The sequence below is a fragment of the Gouania willdenowi genome, chromosome 16, assembly GCF_900634775.1.
Source record: "Gouania willdenowi chromosome 16, fGouWil2.1, whole genome shotgun sequence".
Lineage (NCBI taxonomy): Eukaryota > Metazoa > Chordata > Actinopteri > Blenniiformes > Gobiesocidae > Gouania > Gouania willdenowi.
The window spans coordinates 14,620,696-14,636,322 of record NC_041059.1 but is presented as its reverse complement, the minus strand read 5'-3'; the positions used below and the strand labels follow the sequence as shown (position 1 = coordinate 14,636,322).

The following is a 15,627-nucleotide window of genomic DNA, read 5'->3' as shown; positions in this document are numbered from 1 at the left end:
TCAGTACTTGTTATTTTGTGTTTTAAAATAACAATTTTTTAAAGATTCAATCTATAAAATCAAAAGCAGTGTATAAATCAGGCTGATTGGAATCAGTTTTGCAAAACCAGATGTCAAAATGTCAAAGTTGATGCTTTGTTTTTTTAAGTTTCTCACTGAGATAAAATCCGTCGACTGCAATGCTTTTGTCCTGATTTATTTCTTAGTCAATAAAACAAAGACTGCTGGCTTTTGCTGGTCTCAGTTTTTGACATCACAAAAAACCTGGCATTTTAACCTCGGGGTGTATAGACTTCATATCCAATGTATATCAGTGTTAAAAGAAAAAGATGATGACTTAAAGGCTTTCTTAAGTTGTTATTCATCATTTCATCTTGACAATGTAAGGGTTTTGGCTGGGTTTGGATTGTGAATGGAGTCTATTTTCTGGTAGGTGTGCACGTGCCAGCTCCTGGTTGAACATGTGGACAGTCATTTCCTGGTTCTGTATGTGTGTATGATTTAACACGCTCTCATGTCCCATCCCAGGATCATTCATCACCCTGCCAGCTCTCAGTGGCTGCATTCAGATGTTGCTACAATCTAACTGCACTCTTCTTCTCTTTTTCCGCCTTCTTCTCAGCCTCCCATCCTCTGCTCCCATGTCTGTAATTTATTGCAGTGAGGCGTGATCTGATTCACTGTGAACTTAATGAGAAAAACAGGGAGAGAGAGAGAGTGTATGAGAGTGAGGGAAATGGAAAGAAAAAGAAGGATGATGAAGACTCGGACAAGAAAGAGAGAAAGAAGAGGGCCGAGATGCGAGGCTGCCCTTTGTCCGTCCTTGAGTCTAATTGTTCTGTTGAGTAAGAGCAGGAGATAAAGACCCAGACGTGCACGTTATGCTTGTTTGTGTTTGTGTTCCTCTGTGGGGCTCACAAATAAAAAAGAAAGTAAAAAAGGGCAAAAATAAATAAGCCTGTATTTGCTCTGCTCACAGTTACATCTGAGACTGTACAGTGTGGTTGATATACTGTATATAAAGCAGTGCGTGCGTGTGTGTTTTGTGAAGTTCAGATTTCGTGCTGCGATAAAAGGGAGCAGATTGAGTAACTTGCTTCTCAGTGGAGTGCAGGTTTATTATCGACGCCACCTCACGTGGTGTTTCAGCATTTCTGTGACTGAGACTGAATATGTTGTCTTTTCCGGACACACCATTTTTCTCCAACAGTTCAAAAACATGCACGTTTCTACGTGGGCTGACAGGAGTGAGTGTGAGTTTGTGTGCGTCAACGCTTGTGTCTGTGTGTTAGCGTTAGTGTGATGATAGACTGGTGTCCTGTTTAGAATGTACCCTGTCTTAATTGGAGGAGGAGATTGACCTGATTATCGGCCTATTTTGGAGGATAGGAGAGCTCTTAAAGGGATCCTCCACTGTTTGTACAAATGTTGCCTAAAACCTTTAAAAATGTACTTATTAGAAGATGTATGCCTAACAAAACATATTGTTTTACATTTTATTTTCAGACTGTTTTCGGTAAACCAAAGAGGGTTACATCAACATTTTTTCAACGTTTTCTAATTATTTAGAATAGAGCAACCAAAAGCAGCACAAATTGTCATTATGACTGAAATGGCTGCTAAATGCTTTACTCCAATAGGAAACAATAAATAAAATGCATAATCAGAATATATTCTATAAATAAAGAAACAAACTGTTGTAAATTATTAAGTAAAATGTTTTGTTTAAATCATTTTTCTTTCAGTGAATAAATTAGTTATGGAAAATGGGGTGTACATTTATAGAGTTATTCCAGCTATGGTCAACAGCACCAGCTTATGATTGTTCCTATTCCTAAAATATCTATTTACATCCTGGGCAGAGAGAGAAAAAAAGGAAACAATGTGACGTTTAAAGGCAAATGGGTGTGTGTGACGTCATCAATCACGTGATTTCAAGATGGCAGAAACCAGGTTTTAGAATGGTAAAGTAGTCCCATTTTTAAAAGTTAATAAAACAAATATGGTGCACAATAATGTGTTTTGTTAGGCCAAACTTGTAAAAACAGTGGAGGATTCTTTTTAACACATCCTGGTCTGAAATATGAAGGATGCAAACCTCCTTTACGGTCAGGAATTTTGAGGAACACAGACACATGCCATACACTGATGTATCAGCTCTTTCAATGTATCTCCAGTCTCTTTGATATTACTTTATTTACTCCTCACACTGTCCCTCCCAGTCCTGTGGCTTCCCTCTCCTCTATCGAGCAGACCCATTGAACATGGAGGATTATAGACACTCAGGTCCTAAATGGATGGGGCGGATTGTTGTTCGCTCAGCAGGACTAAATAATACTAATTTCTGTGCACGTGTGGTTCACTGTTAGGCGATTCGATTACCTTTATTATGTAATTTAATTCAGTATTTCACAAACTCTTTTGAATGTAGAAAAGTTTAAAGTTTTTTTTTACAAACAAGTGTGGATATAAAAATGATTTTAACCAAATAGAATCTTGGGAGGATCTTCAAATACAGATCTTCAGAATCTCTAAAGATCTTATAAGATCACTGCATAATTCAACAGTCAACTCTGTACAGCGTGCACATTGCATGCAATGAGACTGCAAAAAAAACACACACACCAAGCTTCTGATTTTACTCCTTCTTTTTAAGCATCGGTATTCCCAGTGCAATAAGAGCCAAAACCCCAGTGAGTTGACCAGTGGAAATGTTTGTCTGATAAGTGATTGGTGAGTGAATGAATGATAGCCTGGAGACCTTTAATGAGGCCTCAGTGGGTGAGTGGGGGTAGGTGGGTGGGTTCATGTTAGAACAGCTGCAGCTCCTCCTCTTTCATTTTTTTTTTTGCATCCTACTTTGTCTGCACCTTTCCACCTTGGTGGCTCCTCTCTGGTTTTATGGGCTTAAATAGCCCACTTTTTCCTCTTACTTTAATGTTTCCTCTCTTTTATGTTCAGTCCTCTATGTGGCACTGACCCTATATAGCTGCAGTAAATGATAAATCCATATATGGAGCAGAAGGAGATAATTGCAGGTGTACCGATATGCAAGATAAAATGTGAACATTGCTAGTTAAAGCAGAACTAAGTAACTTTTACACCTTAATAAATCCTTCTTGTAGTCCCTGTGAGGGTAATACGAGTATTTATGGGGTGATTAGGGTGTTTTTTAGAAAACCGCACTTGCAAATTTCCTGCCTCCAACCCGGTGGCAAGACGTACTACTATTGTCACGGCAACGGGAACGCACACACACTCACAACCCAGCGCTCCGTCAGGCAGCACACACACAAATATCTATCTATCTATCTATCTATCCATTTTCAGAGACGCTTTGTCAGCACACAAACAAACACATCACACACATTCCCACACTCTCTTCCGTATTACTCCCACATCATTCATTTATTTTACTTGTCTCTCTTCCTCATACTGTTCACATGGTCACTTGGGACTATATGTGTGAAAGCACCCTTAGTGTCACTTTTGTATTTTCAGTGATCGGTTGCTACTGTCTTGGGAGAGCAGCATGTAGCTGTGGGGTGGGGCAGGCGGCGGAGTGTGTGGAGTTTTTACGACAGTGACATAACCAAAAGGGACCTTTCGGGAGAACGCTAAACACAAGTTGCTTAGTTCTGCTTTAAGTCAATACAATATTTTATTTTGATTGGTCTGTTAGTTGTATGTTGACTGTTTTTAAAGAGTAACTCAAAATCACTTTTTTTACGAAGTAGTGTTAGTCAAAGTATTTTTTTTATTTAACCAAGAGAGTCCCATTGAGATTAAGAATGTATTTTTAAAGAGTTCTGGAAGCATGCTTGCTCAATGTCTAATAGTGATAGCTCACATAGGATTAGAACCTGCAACCCCTCAAGTTAAAAGCCTGCTTCCTTAAGCGTTATGCCACCCCTGCCCTAATTTGGTTGCCTGGCAGTAAGCCACACCCACTTCCTTACTTCTTGTAAGAAAGTGTAATCACCTGTATTAAACATTGAGTAATACAATGAGATTAGGATAGATTCCAGGCTACTAATTTAGCATATTTAATTGTGAATAGACAGGTATAGCGTCTATTGAGTAGGCAGTTAGCATAGCATAGCTTATTTTTTGGAGATTTCAAGGTATAGACTGGGTGTGTCTTAACTGCTCCAGGAGCCACACCCATAATCAAGGCAGCCTAGATTCACATCAGCCAAAACGTTAGGGTTCAGTTACTCTTTAAGCAATGAAAAGCTTTGAAATACCAGAAACACACACACACACACACACACATTTTGTGGTGGTTTTCTTACATGTGCAGCTCGGTGGCACACATCTAGAGAGAATTTTAGAGCTCTCGCAAACTTGTGTTTGTTTTTGTCGGATTCACAGTTGGAGATTACGACTGGTTTGCAGAGTAGCAATCTTTGCTCACAGTGAGATGTAAACTCTGCAGTTATTGGATGTAGGACTAGAAGGAATTCAACCCATGATCTTTAAAGTTGCATGACTCATACTCTATGTGCTCAGATGGGCTTCTGTGTGAGCATCATGCAGAGCCATAAGCAGCATGTCCAAAATATTCCTTCAAAATGTTTCTGCAGGCCTGACTGAGAGCTGGACACAGCATCTGTAACAGATGTTACTGCAGCAACAAGGCCAAAAAACTGTCTCAGTAATGGGCAATGATAAGGAGAACCAGGTCTTTAAAGCAATAAAGTGAGAAAAAAAAACAAGAAAAAAGCAGTAAATTTTCTTTCTTTCTTTCTTTCTTTCTTTCTTTCTTTCTTTCTCTGGGCTGATGGGAAAAGGTTTGTACGCTGATATTATATATCAAGGATATTCCCTTTATTCCCCAATCCACCTTGTTTGTATTCTTTTTTGTATTCACATGAGTAACTTTTTGATTGTTTTAAGACGTCCATGCTGTAGATGTCTGCGAAGAAATTGGTAATTTCAAAATAGTTTTCTGGGTCAGGTATGTTTTTACATAAATAATAGCTTTTCTTTTGACAATAACTGAGCTATTGCCTACGATAATCATGATGATCATATCTTATTAGCTTACACAAGTGGTATTTATTGCTAATTTCTTGCTTCAAAAGAGATAATTGATATAATAAGTACTAGCACAGTGCCAGTCGGAAGTATGTATTCATGTGGGAACTTAAGTAGTCAATTATGGCCAAATGAGTATGTGTTTGAAGGTTGGAGGTACAAAAAAGTGTACATACTCTGAAGTGGAGATGTTCGCTCCACAAACACACGCATATACAGAACTTTCTTGCTTTTATTAGGGATGTAACGATTAATCGTAAGGCAGTTAAAAATCGATTCATAGGTACCACGGTTCACATCGATGCTCTGAAAATTGAATCGCAGTACTTTTTTTAACCAGCAGATCCTTCCAGAAGCGGACGTGACGGGCGGAATCTGCTACTATTTTCTTTCTGGTCGCCATTTCCTGTTTTTTTTTTTCGCCATTTACTGTTAAACATGCTCATAAATGATTCTTTACTTCTTTAGCACTGAAAGAATATCTGTAATATTACGTGAATATCTGTAAAAGTCAGGTTTTCCTATTAACTCTGTCTGCTAGCATAGCGTCTCTTCTTCACTGGTGGAATAACTGCATGCCAACCGACCACTGGGTTACCAGCGCCCTCTGCTGGTCTAAACAAATATCTGACGTAAATACAGTAAAATGTTTTTTTTTTAAAAAGTCCAATTGTTAAGGCACAAAATACATTTTCAGTTGCACTTTTAAAAAGAATAAGAACTATTATGCAGTTTTGAATTGTTTATTATAGAACCAGAATTTAAATTAATAGGTTTCTTCATTTGTATCATTCCTTTATTTATTTCATTCAAGATTTATTTTTAGTTAAATTGCATCATTTTGAATAGTTTATCAAGGGATTCTTTTGACAATGAAAAATAAAAGGAAAATAGTATAGTATTTTCCCCAAAAAAATAAAGGAATATTTTTCAGTCATTTGTCAACATTCCCATTTTGTAAAATAAATCGTGAGAAAATCGTATCGTGAACCCAGTATCGTGAATCGAATCGTATCGGGAGTTGAGTGAATCGTTACATCCCTAGCTTTTATAGATAAATAGTTTTTTTTTTTCTCTTTTTAATTTTCCCCACAGTTGTTGTTATGCTTGTATACTTGGGCCTGCTGGGAAACTCTTCCTCTTTTCTCACAACAATAGCGTTCCACTTTTTTTTCTGCATACTTCTTTAAGGGCTTATAAAAGACTGTGACCCAAAGTCGAAAAACTTTTACATCTTTTGACAATGTTCTTCCCTTGTGAATTCTTTTACATTCGCTCTCATTAGTTGCGGTAAATTAACTTCCTCTCCAAAGCCGTACCAATAATAAATACTTAAAACAAAACAACGAAAACCCACACGTGTGTGTACTAACGTTAACATCAACAAGCAATAAACACAAAAGTGGAGAACCCTCCCTACTTTTGTGCGTTGCGTTTTGTGGGGGGGGATGGGTGAAAGTTTGCATCTGTCAGATAAATTATTTAAATCCTGTAACAATTAAAGCTGAGATGCGTTATCAGCGTCTTCCATTAGAGGCCCATGTGTGTGCCCTGCTGCCTCAGTATGCCTCTTCCTTGCTCCCCCGTCTGAGCTCAGCAGGAGACGATAAAGATCATACGCTCTGAATCTTAAACACACATCCCATCTGAACAAAAGCGAACAGCGCACACATGACTCGCTGTCAAAAGGGCTTCACTACTTCATTTTGCAGGCAATACTGTAGTCACAAAGGATAGGCAGTGTTTTTAAAAAAAAAAATACAAAATGTAATATTTTTTTTTGATTAATGTTATGTAGTGTTAGGATGTTTCTTCCTTATTGCTGTATAATGTTGGTAAATCATCCCCGGAGTCACTGTGTTTAATTTACACCTCCGGTGTTGTTGTTAGCTGGGATGTTCTGTGGTTGCAAAGTGTCGGGTTGTTTGTTCGACACGTTGTTGAAGCCACACACTTAATTTAAGCGTGACATTTGATCTCTGCAGGAACACCTGCTTTCCTACTCTTCAAATTTCCCGCTTTGAGTTAAATACCATCAGTAAAAACTCCAACAAGCTGCATCTTTTTATTTTACTTTGGCTTTTTGTTGTTTACAAAAATGCATCCGGTCTTTATAGCCTACCTACTTTTCTTGGCGTAATCAAAGGGAATTATGCCCCATTACAGATGAATCAAAGTACAATTTAAGCAGAGCATAGGCAGGTATCGAGTTCGTAAATGTATGCCTATCTCATTCTTTAGAAGTCATCTAGTTTTGTCAATTGAACTTTCAGAGGAAGCAGGATAAGAAGTCGTTTTACCAGCTCATTAAAACTCCTAACAAAACTGGATGTTTTTTCCTGCCCAGTGACTATGAACTGATGTATAACAAAACAATTTTCCTGTGTTACGGATCAAGTTCCTTCATTAGACCAAAATGAAGCATCAACATTTGCAAAGATTGAAATAAAAAGCTAATCGCAATGATTTGGACGCTAACTGGAAATAGTTTAGTTAAACATTTGTTTTGGTTGCTCAGAAATGGTCAATTATGTGGTTGTAAGTTCAGGTTTCAAATTAAAAGGCCTAGGCATTGTTTACCACAGAGCTCTGTGGTAAACAATCCCTTAACCATAGAAAGTTGTGGTTTTCTATAAATGTAAGCCAAAAAAAAGTTACATAAAAGGCAAACTGGGGTACACAAAGTTAAAGAAGGACATTTATTTTTAAGCCATTTGTACTAAAAACTGGTTTAATGTAATTTAATGCACTTTGGAGTCAGTAATATTAACTTTTAGCCTCAAATACATGTAATATCCCATGATATGTTTCCTTTGCTATTTTGGAGATTTCTACCAATTAGCATTCGCATATTATATTGACGCCGCTATTTAGTACTATTCTTTGTATTTCTGCTCACGAAGTAAGTCTATGGGGGGGATTTCATTTCAATCCAACATTTTAACACCTAGTTATGTGTCATCTAGTTCCATGGTTGTCATTTAATACTGGGATCATTAAGCTGGATGGATTCGGACTTCGCGTTCACCGGGAAATGAGAAATCTGACTTTGAAAATTGTGGTGGGTGCAGAATTTGGATGCCATTGTCAGCCATCTTACCACAGATCCTATGCTACCATGGTAACCATCGGATGCTTTCAACCGCTAAAACCTGTCAAGAGTTACAGGAATGGTGGACTTCCTTGAGTAATCAATACGTCACAGTTTGTCAAACATGTCGACCTCCACAAACAAGTGCTTAAAGTTAGTTTTATTCCATATGCAGCTTGTAGATTACCTCTCATTCTTACTAGTCAAGGTTACTTGGCTGTCTTTGTAATTCAGGTGAAGCATCTCTTTAAAATGTTGTGTAATCATTCATGGCAGATGAATGGCATATAATGGAAGATTAGCAATAAGTATCAAAGAGTATAAAGCTTATCTTTTTTTTCTAAAATCTAAATATGCCCACCTGTCTGTGTTTCTGAAAGCCTCTAATTAAGAAGCTGTATCGCTTCAGTTAATCAGTGTAAAAATAGTCTGCCGGCTTTCAGGAGGCTCAGCTCAGATAAGAACTGCTTTAGCAAAAATGAAAATGTAGTTTTTCATGCAATATTCATTGTGAAGTACAATTACCTAGCTATATATAATATATATATGTATATGATAGCTTGTATAGCTTTGCATTATCTCTATTTAAAGGGTTAATTTGATGATAGAAGCAAATATTTTGCGGTACACCTTTCACCAATATTGCATGCCACTGAATATTTCCATGTTTCTTACGTTTATCACACTTGTTTCTTCACTTTGTAAATGAAGCTCAGATGTTTTGGCCTGAATATATAATTGTATAGCTTTATAGCTAAGCGAGGCTAAATATTTTATATGTTTAAAAGATGTTTATTGATGCATTGTGTCAGAAATGGGTGAAAGAAATGGGTGGAAAAAAAAAAAAAAGAAAAAAAAAAAAAAAAAAATATATATATATATATATATATATATATATATATATATATATATATATATATATTATTATTATTATTTTTTTTTTTCTTTATTTCACTCAAAAGTAATTTTGAATGAAAAGGAGCAAAAGAGAAGATTACTCTTATAGTATCTGCTCCTTTGTTTCAGTCTATTAATATTCAACCTTCTAAATATTTACAGATTTGTAGATATTTTTAAGCATTTTATGTGCCATATTTACAATATTCACAAAATTATTCACAATATTTCATGTTTGCTCGAATCAGATATTTAACATCTCAACTTTTAACCCATGTTAAAGTAAAGCTGTATGTCACATTAGTGACACTCAACTCAAGGCTTGTGGGCCAAATCTGGCTCTTTGGAGCATCTAGTTTGGCCCGCCAGAGAAAGTAAAAATGACAGAGAAAACATGAATCACTGTTTAACTTACAGCTTCTCCAATCACACAAACTATTGTAAACAAAACTCTATGTTTAAATACATGTTTTTCTATCATTTATATATGAAAGAGCAAATTAGTGTACACTAAAATTGCTCCCTTTCCCATCTATAATCTGTGGTCCACTTCAGATCAGACTGGTTTGTCTTTGGTCACTAAATTAAAATGGTTTGACACCCCTGTTGAAATTGCTCCCTTTCCCGTCCAGAATACATCAGTGACATGTTAGTCAGGTATGAACCCAGCAGGTCTCTCAGATCTATGGACACAGGTCAGATAGTGGAGCCCAGAGCTCATAGTAAACATGGTGATGCTGCTTTTAGTTGTTATGCTGCAAAGAAGTGGAACAAACTGCCAGCAGAGCTGAAGTCAGCATCCAATGTGAACATTTTTAAATCAAAGTTAAAGACACTTTTTTTTCTCTACTGCATATGATTGACAGAGGGAGCTTTCTTGTCATGTTGTTGATGTAATGTGTTTGTTGATGATTTGAATTGATTTTACTGGTGATTTTAAATGTTCTTATTGATTTTAAACAGTTGAATGTTTTATCATGTGAAGCACATTGAGTTGCCTTGTGTATGAAATGTGCTATACTTTTAAATTTGCCTTGCCTTGCCTGTTATATGTAATAATGACCCTTGGTTAAGAAGAAAGGGAAGGAAGCTGTTTTTGTGTCTGGAGGTTCTGGTCCTGATGGACCGAAACCTCGTTCCAGAGTGGAGATATTGAAACAGTTTGTGTCCGGGGTGGGAGGGGTCGGAGTCCTGGAGACGTACAGGTCCTGGAGGGAAGGCAGATTGCAGCCGAATATAAAAGTGGTAGTAGTAAAAATGTAATTCTCATTCTCATCCCTTTACATTTTTTTTCATCTGTCACTGCGGCTCTCCAACCTGAGGGATGTGATGGTCTTCCCCGCCTACTTGTCTCATGTCCCCGTCTGGTTGTTGACAAGGAGTAGGAAGAGATTGATTTCCTGTGTTTTTGTGTGGCAGAGGCCTGTTAAGATTTATTTAGCTTTTTACTGACAGTATATCTGCTGTGTTTGAGCAGGGAGGAGATGGCTGTATTAAAACATCTCCATATCAGTTACCTTGGCGGCCTCTTCTTCTTACTCATCGTGCTGATTGATTTTCCATGTTTAGGGAGCAGCTTGTCTGCTCTCCATAGCTGTGTGTCAATATTCTTACATTACTGTTTACTCTGGCTGAACATACAGTATGAGATCTCTATTCTGTATTTGGTGTGCTGGTGAATGTTTGCTAAGGCAAAATATATTAAAAACAATGATAAAGACATCGGAACTCCCATTTTCAAGCACATTCCAGTACATCTGTGCTGTGTGTGAGCTGGAGCTCATACATCTCTGTCAGAAAAGGAACCTGCAGTAGGCCTCTCCTCTGGGATTCATGGTCCATCTCTGCTGAGAAAGCACACACACACACACATGCACACACACACAAATATTTCCCTTACACATTCACTTATTTTCTTTCTCACTCTGCAAATTGTTTTTCTGCATTATTCTTATATACACTTTTGCAGGTGAGGAGTTTTTTTTTTTTTTTTTTTACTATAAACTAACCTTCACACGTCCTTCATTGCTCTCTCTGAACATACCCACACTCACACAAGGCTGGACAGCACAATTTGTAGTTGCCCTGGATATTCATTATTATATCAGTTTATGTGCTATAAATATCCCTGTTTCTACATGCAGGTCATTATCAGCCAAGATGATGATCCACATCTTTGTGGAGTATTAGTTCTATTTAAAACTCACAGTTTTAAGTGTTAAATGCATTCAACAGTGAGTCAGCTGGGATGGACCTCGGACTCTGCATCCTAGTTATCAAGTGGAGGAATTCAGTTGATTGTGTTTTAATTCTCTTTCTCTTCTTTTCTCTGTTCCTAGTGATCTCCTGTCTTCAGGATACGTGGAGAGGCATTTGTCAAAAAATGGGAAGACTGTCATTACCACTGTAAGTTATAAAAACACACACACACACACACACACACACACACACACACACAAATTTGACTTTCTTTAACCTGTACTTGTACTACTTTGAACTTGATTACTTCAATTGACTTAACATATACTGTATCTAGTTAGAAAAGAGGAATTTACCTTGTCCTTGCAGCAAGAAGTATCTAATAAAGTAGCAACTGAATGTATATTAATGAAGTGAACGCAGCAGTAACCACATGTGCACGTTAAACAGTTTAGTTAAAGTTTTTAAATCATATCTACTGTATTATATGTAATAAAGTCAGTGTTTCTCTGGTTTCAAACGCATGTTCAGACTGGATTCTGTGACTTTTTTTTTTCATGTTACTTTCACGCATTTGTAGTTTCATAGCAAACTCATCAGTGCATCCTCACACACATCCAACAGAGGAGTAATTCAGGTTTGCACTGGACGCAGAGGTTGACTGTGCGTGTGCAGCACAGTAAAGCAGAAATTGATCCTCTGATAAAAGCAGTGCCTCCTCAGGGAGGCCGACTTCCTGCCTAATGGCTGTTTGGCAACGAGAAATGGAGCAGGAAGGGTTGGCCTGCAGAGCACTTAGACACTTACACATCATACACGTCTATAGACAATAAATATATTTTTGAAAAGATAGGCAAGAGATGTGTACCACACACACACACACACACACACACACACACACACACACAGGAGGACAAGAGGTCTACAAAGATGGAAAAATTATCACGTCCATGTTGGGACTTTGAATTTAGGAAAGTGAAGCGTTACGACACAGATGGTGCGATATGATCAGAGAGGGCTCAAAGTGACTTGTAGCAAACACACAAATGCTGATCCACTCATTGTGTAGTCACATGACAGCACTTAAACTTGCATAATACTGAATGAAACGAGTGTAATTGATGCTCTGCTCTAATATCTGATGAAAGATGGTGAAACGTGTCCCAAATTATACATTTTACTATAAGTTACAAATGTTTCTGGCCTGCATGTGTTAATACGCGTGTTTTCTTGTTCCGTGCACAGGGAGGTGAGCACTGCTACTATCAGGGGAAAGTCAGAGACATCCCAGAATCCTTTGTGGCTTTGTCTACCTGCCATGGACTGCAGTAAGTGTCTTTTTTTGTTGTATGTGTCTCTGTCGATTCAACATTTAAGTCCATATTAACTGTTATTCATCAAACATTTCTTCACCAAATGTGTTTTTCAGCACGATGAGTCAGAAATAATGCCTCGTGGTATAATTGCAGATTCATTGCTTGTTATTGTGTGTCCATACACACGTGTAGTTATAAGAGTATCATATGAAATGAATAGAAGAGCAAAAACTCATATATAGAATTTGAATCTTATAATTTTAAATAAATGTTCTTTATTTTAGAAAACTGTAATATGTCGCGTAAATGTCATGTGTCACCTTGCATCCCGTTCCTTTTAATGTTATTATACAGATGATGGAAACAAGTCCAGTCAACTGCTCTAATGCAGTTATTCAAATGTTTATTTACAGCCAAACTGGTAATTTTGTCTCACACTTATTTTATATGGGTTGAATTCTCTCGTTTCTCACTGGGTGATCGTGATACAGAGATTTTTTTTTATTTTTTATTTATTCAGTTTATTTCCGACATGGTTACATTCACTTTTTTTTTTTTTTTTTTTTTGTACATGCCGAAAAAGGAGACGAGAGAAGCAGTTTGCTTATCTGGGTCCCGTCCCCTGTTTTACCATCACAAATTTACATGGGTTTACATGTCTCTCTGGTCAAACATTCTTGAGTTGTTCTGAACAGTCCTTTTTTGTGTATTCTCATCTGTAGTCAGTGTTGTCTTGTTTTTATTCCTCCTCCTCTCTATCGTTGTTCGTGTTGGCCTTGTTCCCTGCCAGACGTTGTTAGCATTCCTCCAGTTCAAGAATAGTTCCTCTAGAATAGATGTTAAGGTAAATTCCGTGTGTGTGTGTGTGTGTGTGTGTGTGTGTGTGTGTGTGTGTGTGTGTGTGTGTGTGTGTGTGTGTGTGTGTGTGTGTGTGTGTGTGTGTGTGTGTGTGTGTGTGTGTGTGTGTGTGTGTGTGTGTGTGTGTGTGTGTGAGAGAGAGAGAGATAGAGCGAGAGACATGAAAGCCTGTACATTAGAAGATGAGTATTTCCTTTAAGCTGAGTCAGACCACCTTAATGCGCGCACACACACACACACACACACACACTTATATCCTTCTAAAAAACAATAAAAGATGTAGACGTTAATCACTGATTTGTCAAGGCTTTCAATATTTTCTTTTTTTTTTTTTTTTTTAAGTTTTCAAAAAATTTTCAAGTCTCCGCATCATCTTTGCATTTGTTTTATCGGTAAACACATACCTGTACCACACTAGCACTAACAGACATAATGTTAGGCCTAATTAATTGAAAGTTGATAATAAGAAAAAGCTGATTCTCTTTCTCTGATATGGATTTTGTGAATGCAGCCCAAACGCTGACCACGCACAGAAACAGAAATACCACAGGCCTATAGACATTTACTCCAATGGTTTTTATTGAGAGTAATGCTGCACAGCTCAGGTCCTGAGGGATGCTAACCCACCATGAGTTAGCTGAGCTGCTACCACACATGATTACAATAAAGAGTTAATTACCATGCGCTCTGCAGTGCTGCTTGATGACACCGTAAACACATGATTCAGGTCAAATAAGAAGTCATTGTTTCGCTCTGTTACCAAGATATGTTGTTGTTTTTTAAGTACAGTCTGCCGAAGGTGACGCTTCTGTGTTGGAGGCCAGATGGGCTGAAAGAGAAGGAGAGAGATGGATTGTGTGTTCCTGTAGTGTTTACCCTCGTGACTTCACCGTTTGACCCAACCAATTTCCTAAAAGCTTCAGATAAAGTTAATTAGTAGATGACGTGTGTTCACAAGGGCGGGACGGTGGCAGCAAGAAGACCTTTAGTCGGCTGTTAAAATACAAACTAAAGAGAAGACCTATGAAATAATTCTGTCTGTATAGTGATGTATAAGAATGGGTTATGGTATTTGTAAATCTTTAGTTAACACTTAGCAGTATTGTAAAGTTGTACAGTTGCACATGCTTTAAAAACCAACAACTTTTCGCAACATTTAGCAACAAAGCACGTTGAAAAAAACGTATGTGAATTTTTTTTTATGTTACTGTTGTCCAGATTTAGCGCTCATTCGCTTCTGGTCAATTTGCATATTAGCTAAATATTTAGTCTCACATTTACATGACATTTAGATTCAACATTTAACATTTAGATTTAGATTTAACATTTAGATTTGACATTTAGATTTAGATTTAACTTTTAGATTTAGATTTAACATTTATATATATAAATCTAATATTTAGATTTAACATTAAGATTTAATATTCCACATTGAGATTTAGATTTAATATTTAACATTTAGATTTAATATTTAGATTCAACATTTAAATTCAACATTTACCATTTAGATAAAGTAAATATCACAAATTTTAGTATAGCTGTAAATCTGGTCAAAAATAACGTTAAAGTTAAACGTGGTTTGTTGCTAAATGTTGCAAAAAAATGTTTTTTAAGCATGTGCAACTTTACAATCGGGCCCCATACAGAAGTTCTATAAATTCAACTTACCATACTTTTTCCCCAAACTAAACCTTGTAAGGGAGCTTTGCTTTTGTTCTTCAGTCAAACATTTTCAGTAAAACATTTGCCTTAAAACCAGCAATTGAACTTCATTATAATTGAATGACAGCTAAGGTAGATAATATTTAAAAGGCATTGTTCCAGCAGTAATGGATACAACAACAGAAAGTCAGGCTGACTTGTGCTCTTGACTCACTCTGCGTCCCTCTCTCTGTTTCAGTGGGATGTTCTTTGACGGTAATCACACCTACATGATTGAACCTGGAGGACTGAGCGGCAGCGACGTGAGTAATCTTCCTGTACACTTAAGGAGCTGCTGATGACTCCTGTCCAACATGGTCATCTGTTTGTCTAACTGTAGCTGATAAGATGTTGATGATCAATCCCACAACCCCCTCAGATGAGCTCACACTCCTCTCTGTCATCGCTGCCTGACATCTTTCCTGCGTGTGTGTTTTTAAAATGGCTTTTCTGAGGATAGGATGTAACTGTGATGATTATCTGAGAAAAGCTGCCCGAATTCTAAATGTCAATGCTTTTTAGTGC

The 15,627-nt window shown here is 37.3% G+C and overlaps 1 protein-coding gene across 3 annotated transcripts in view; it reads left to right on the top strand.

The window, feature by feature from the left end:
- adam22 (ADAM metallopeptidase domain 22) overlaps positions 1-15,627 on the top strand; it is a 68,816-nt gene that overhangs the window by 11,185 nt on the left and 42,004 nt on the right. For all 3 annotated transcript variants that reach the window (XM_028471348.1, XM_028471349.1, XM_028471347.1), the window contains exons 5-7: positions 11,368-11,434; positions 12,473-12,555; positions 15,302-15,365. In XM_028471348.1, the coding sequence (XP_028327149.1) occupies positions 11,368-11,434; positions 12,473-12,555; positions 15,302-15,365 (214 nt within the window). The remainder of the gene's footprint in view (positions 1-11,367; positions 11,435-12,472; positions 12,556-15,301; positions 15,366-15,627) is intronic.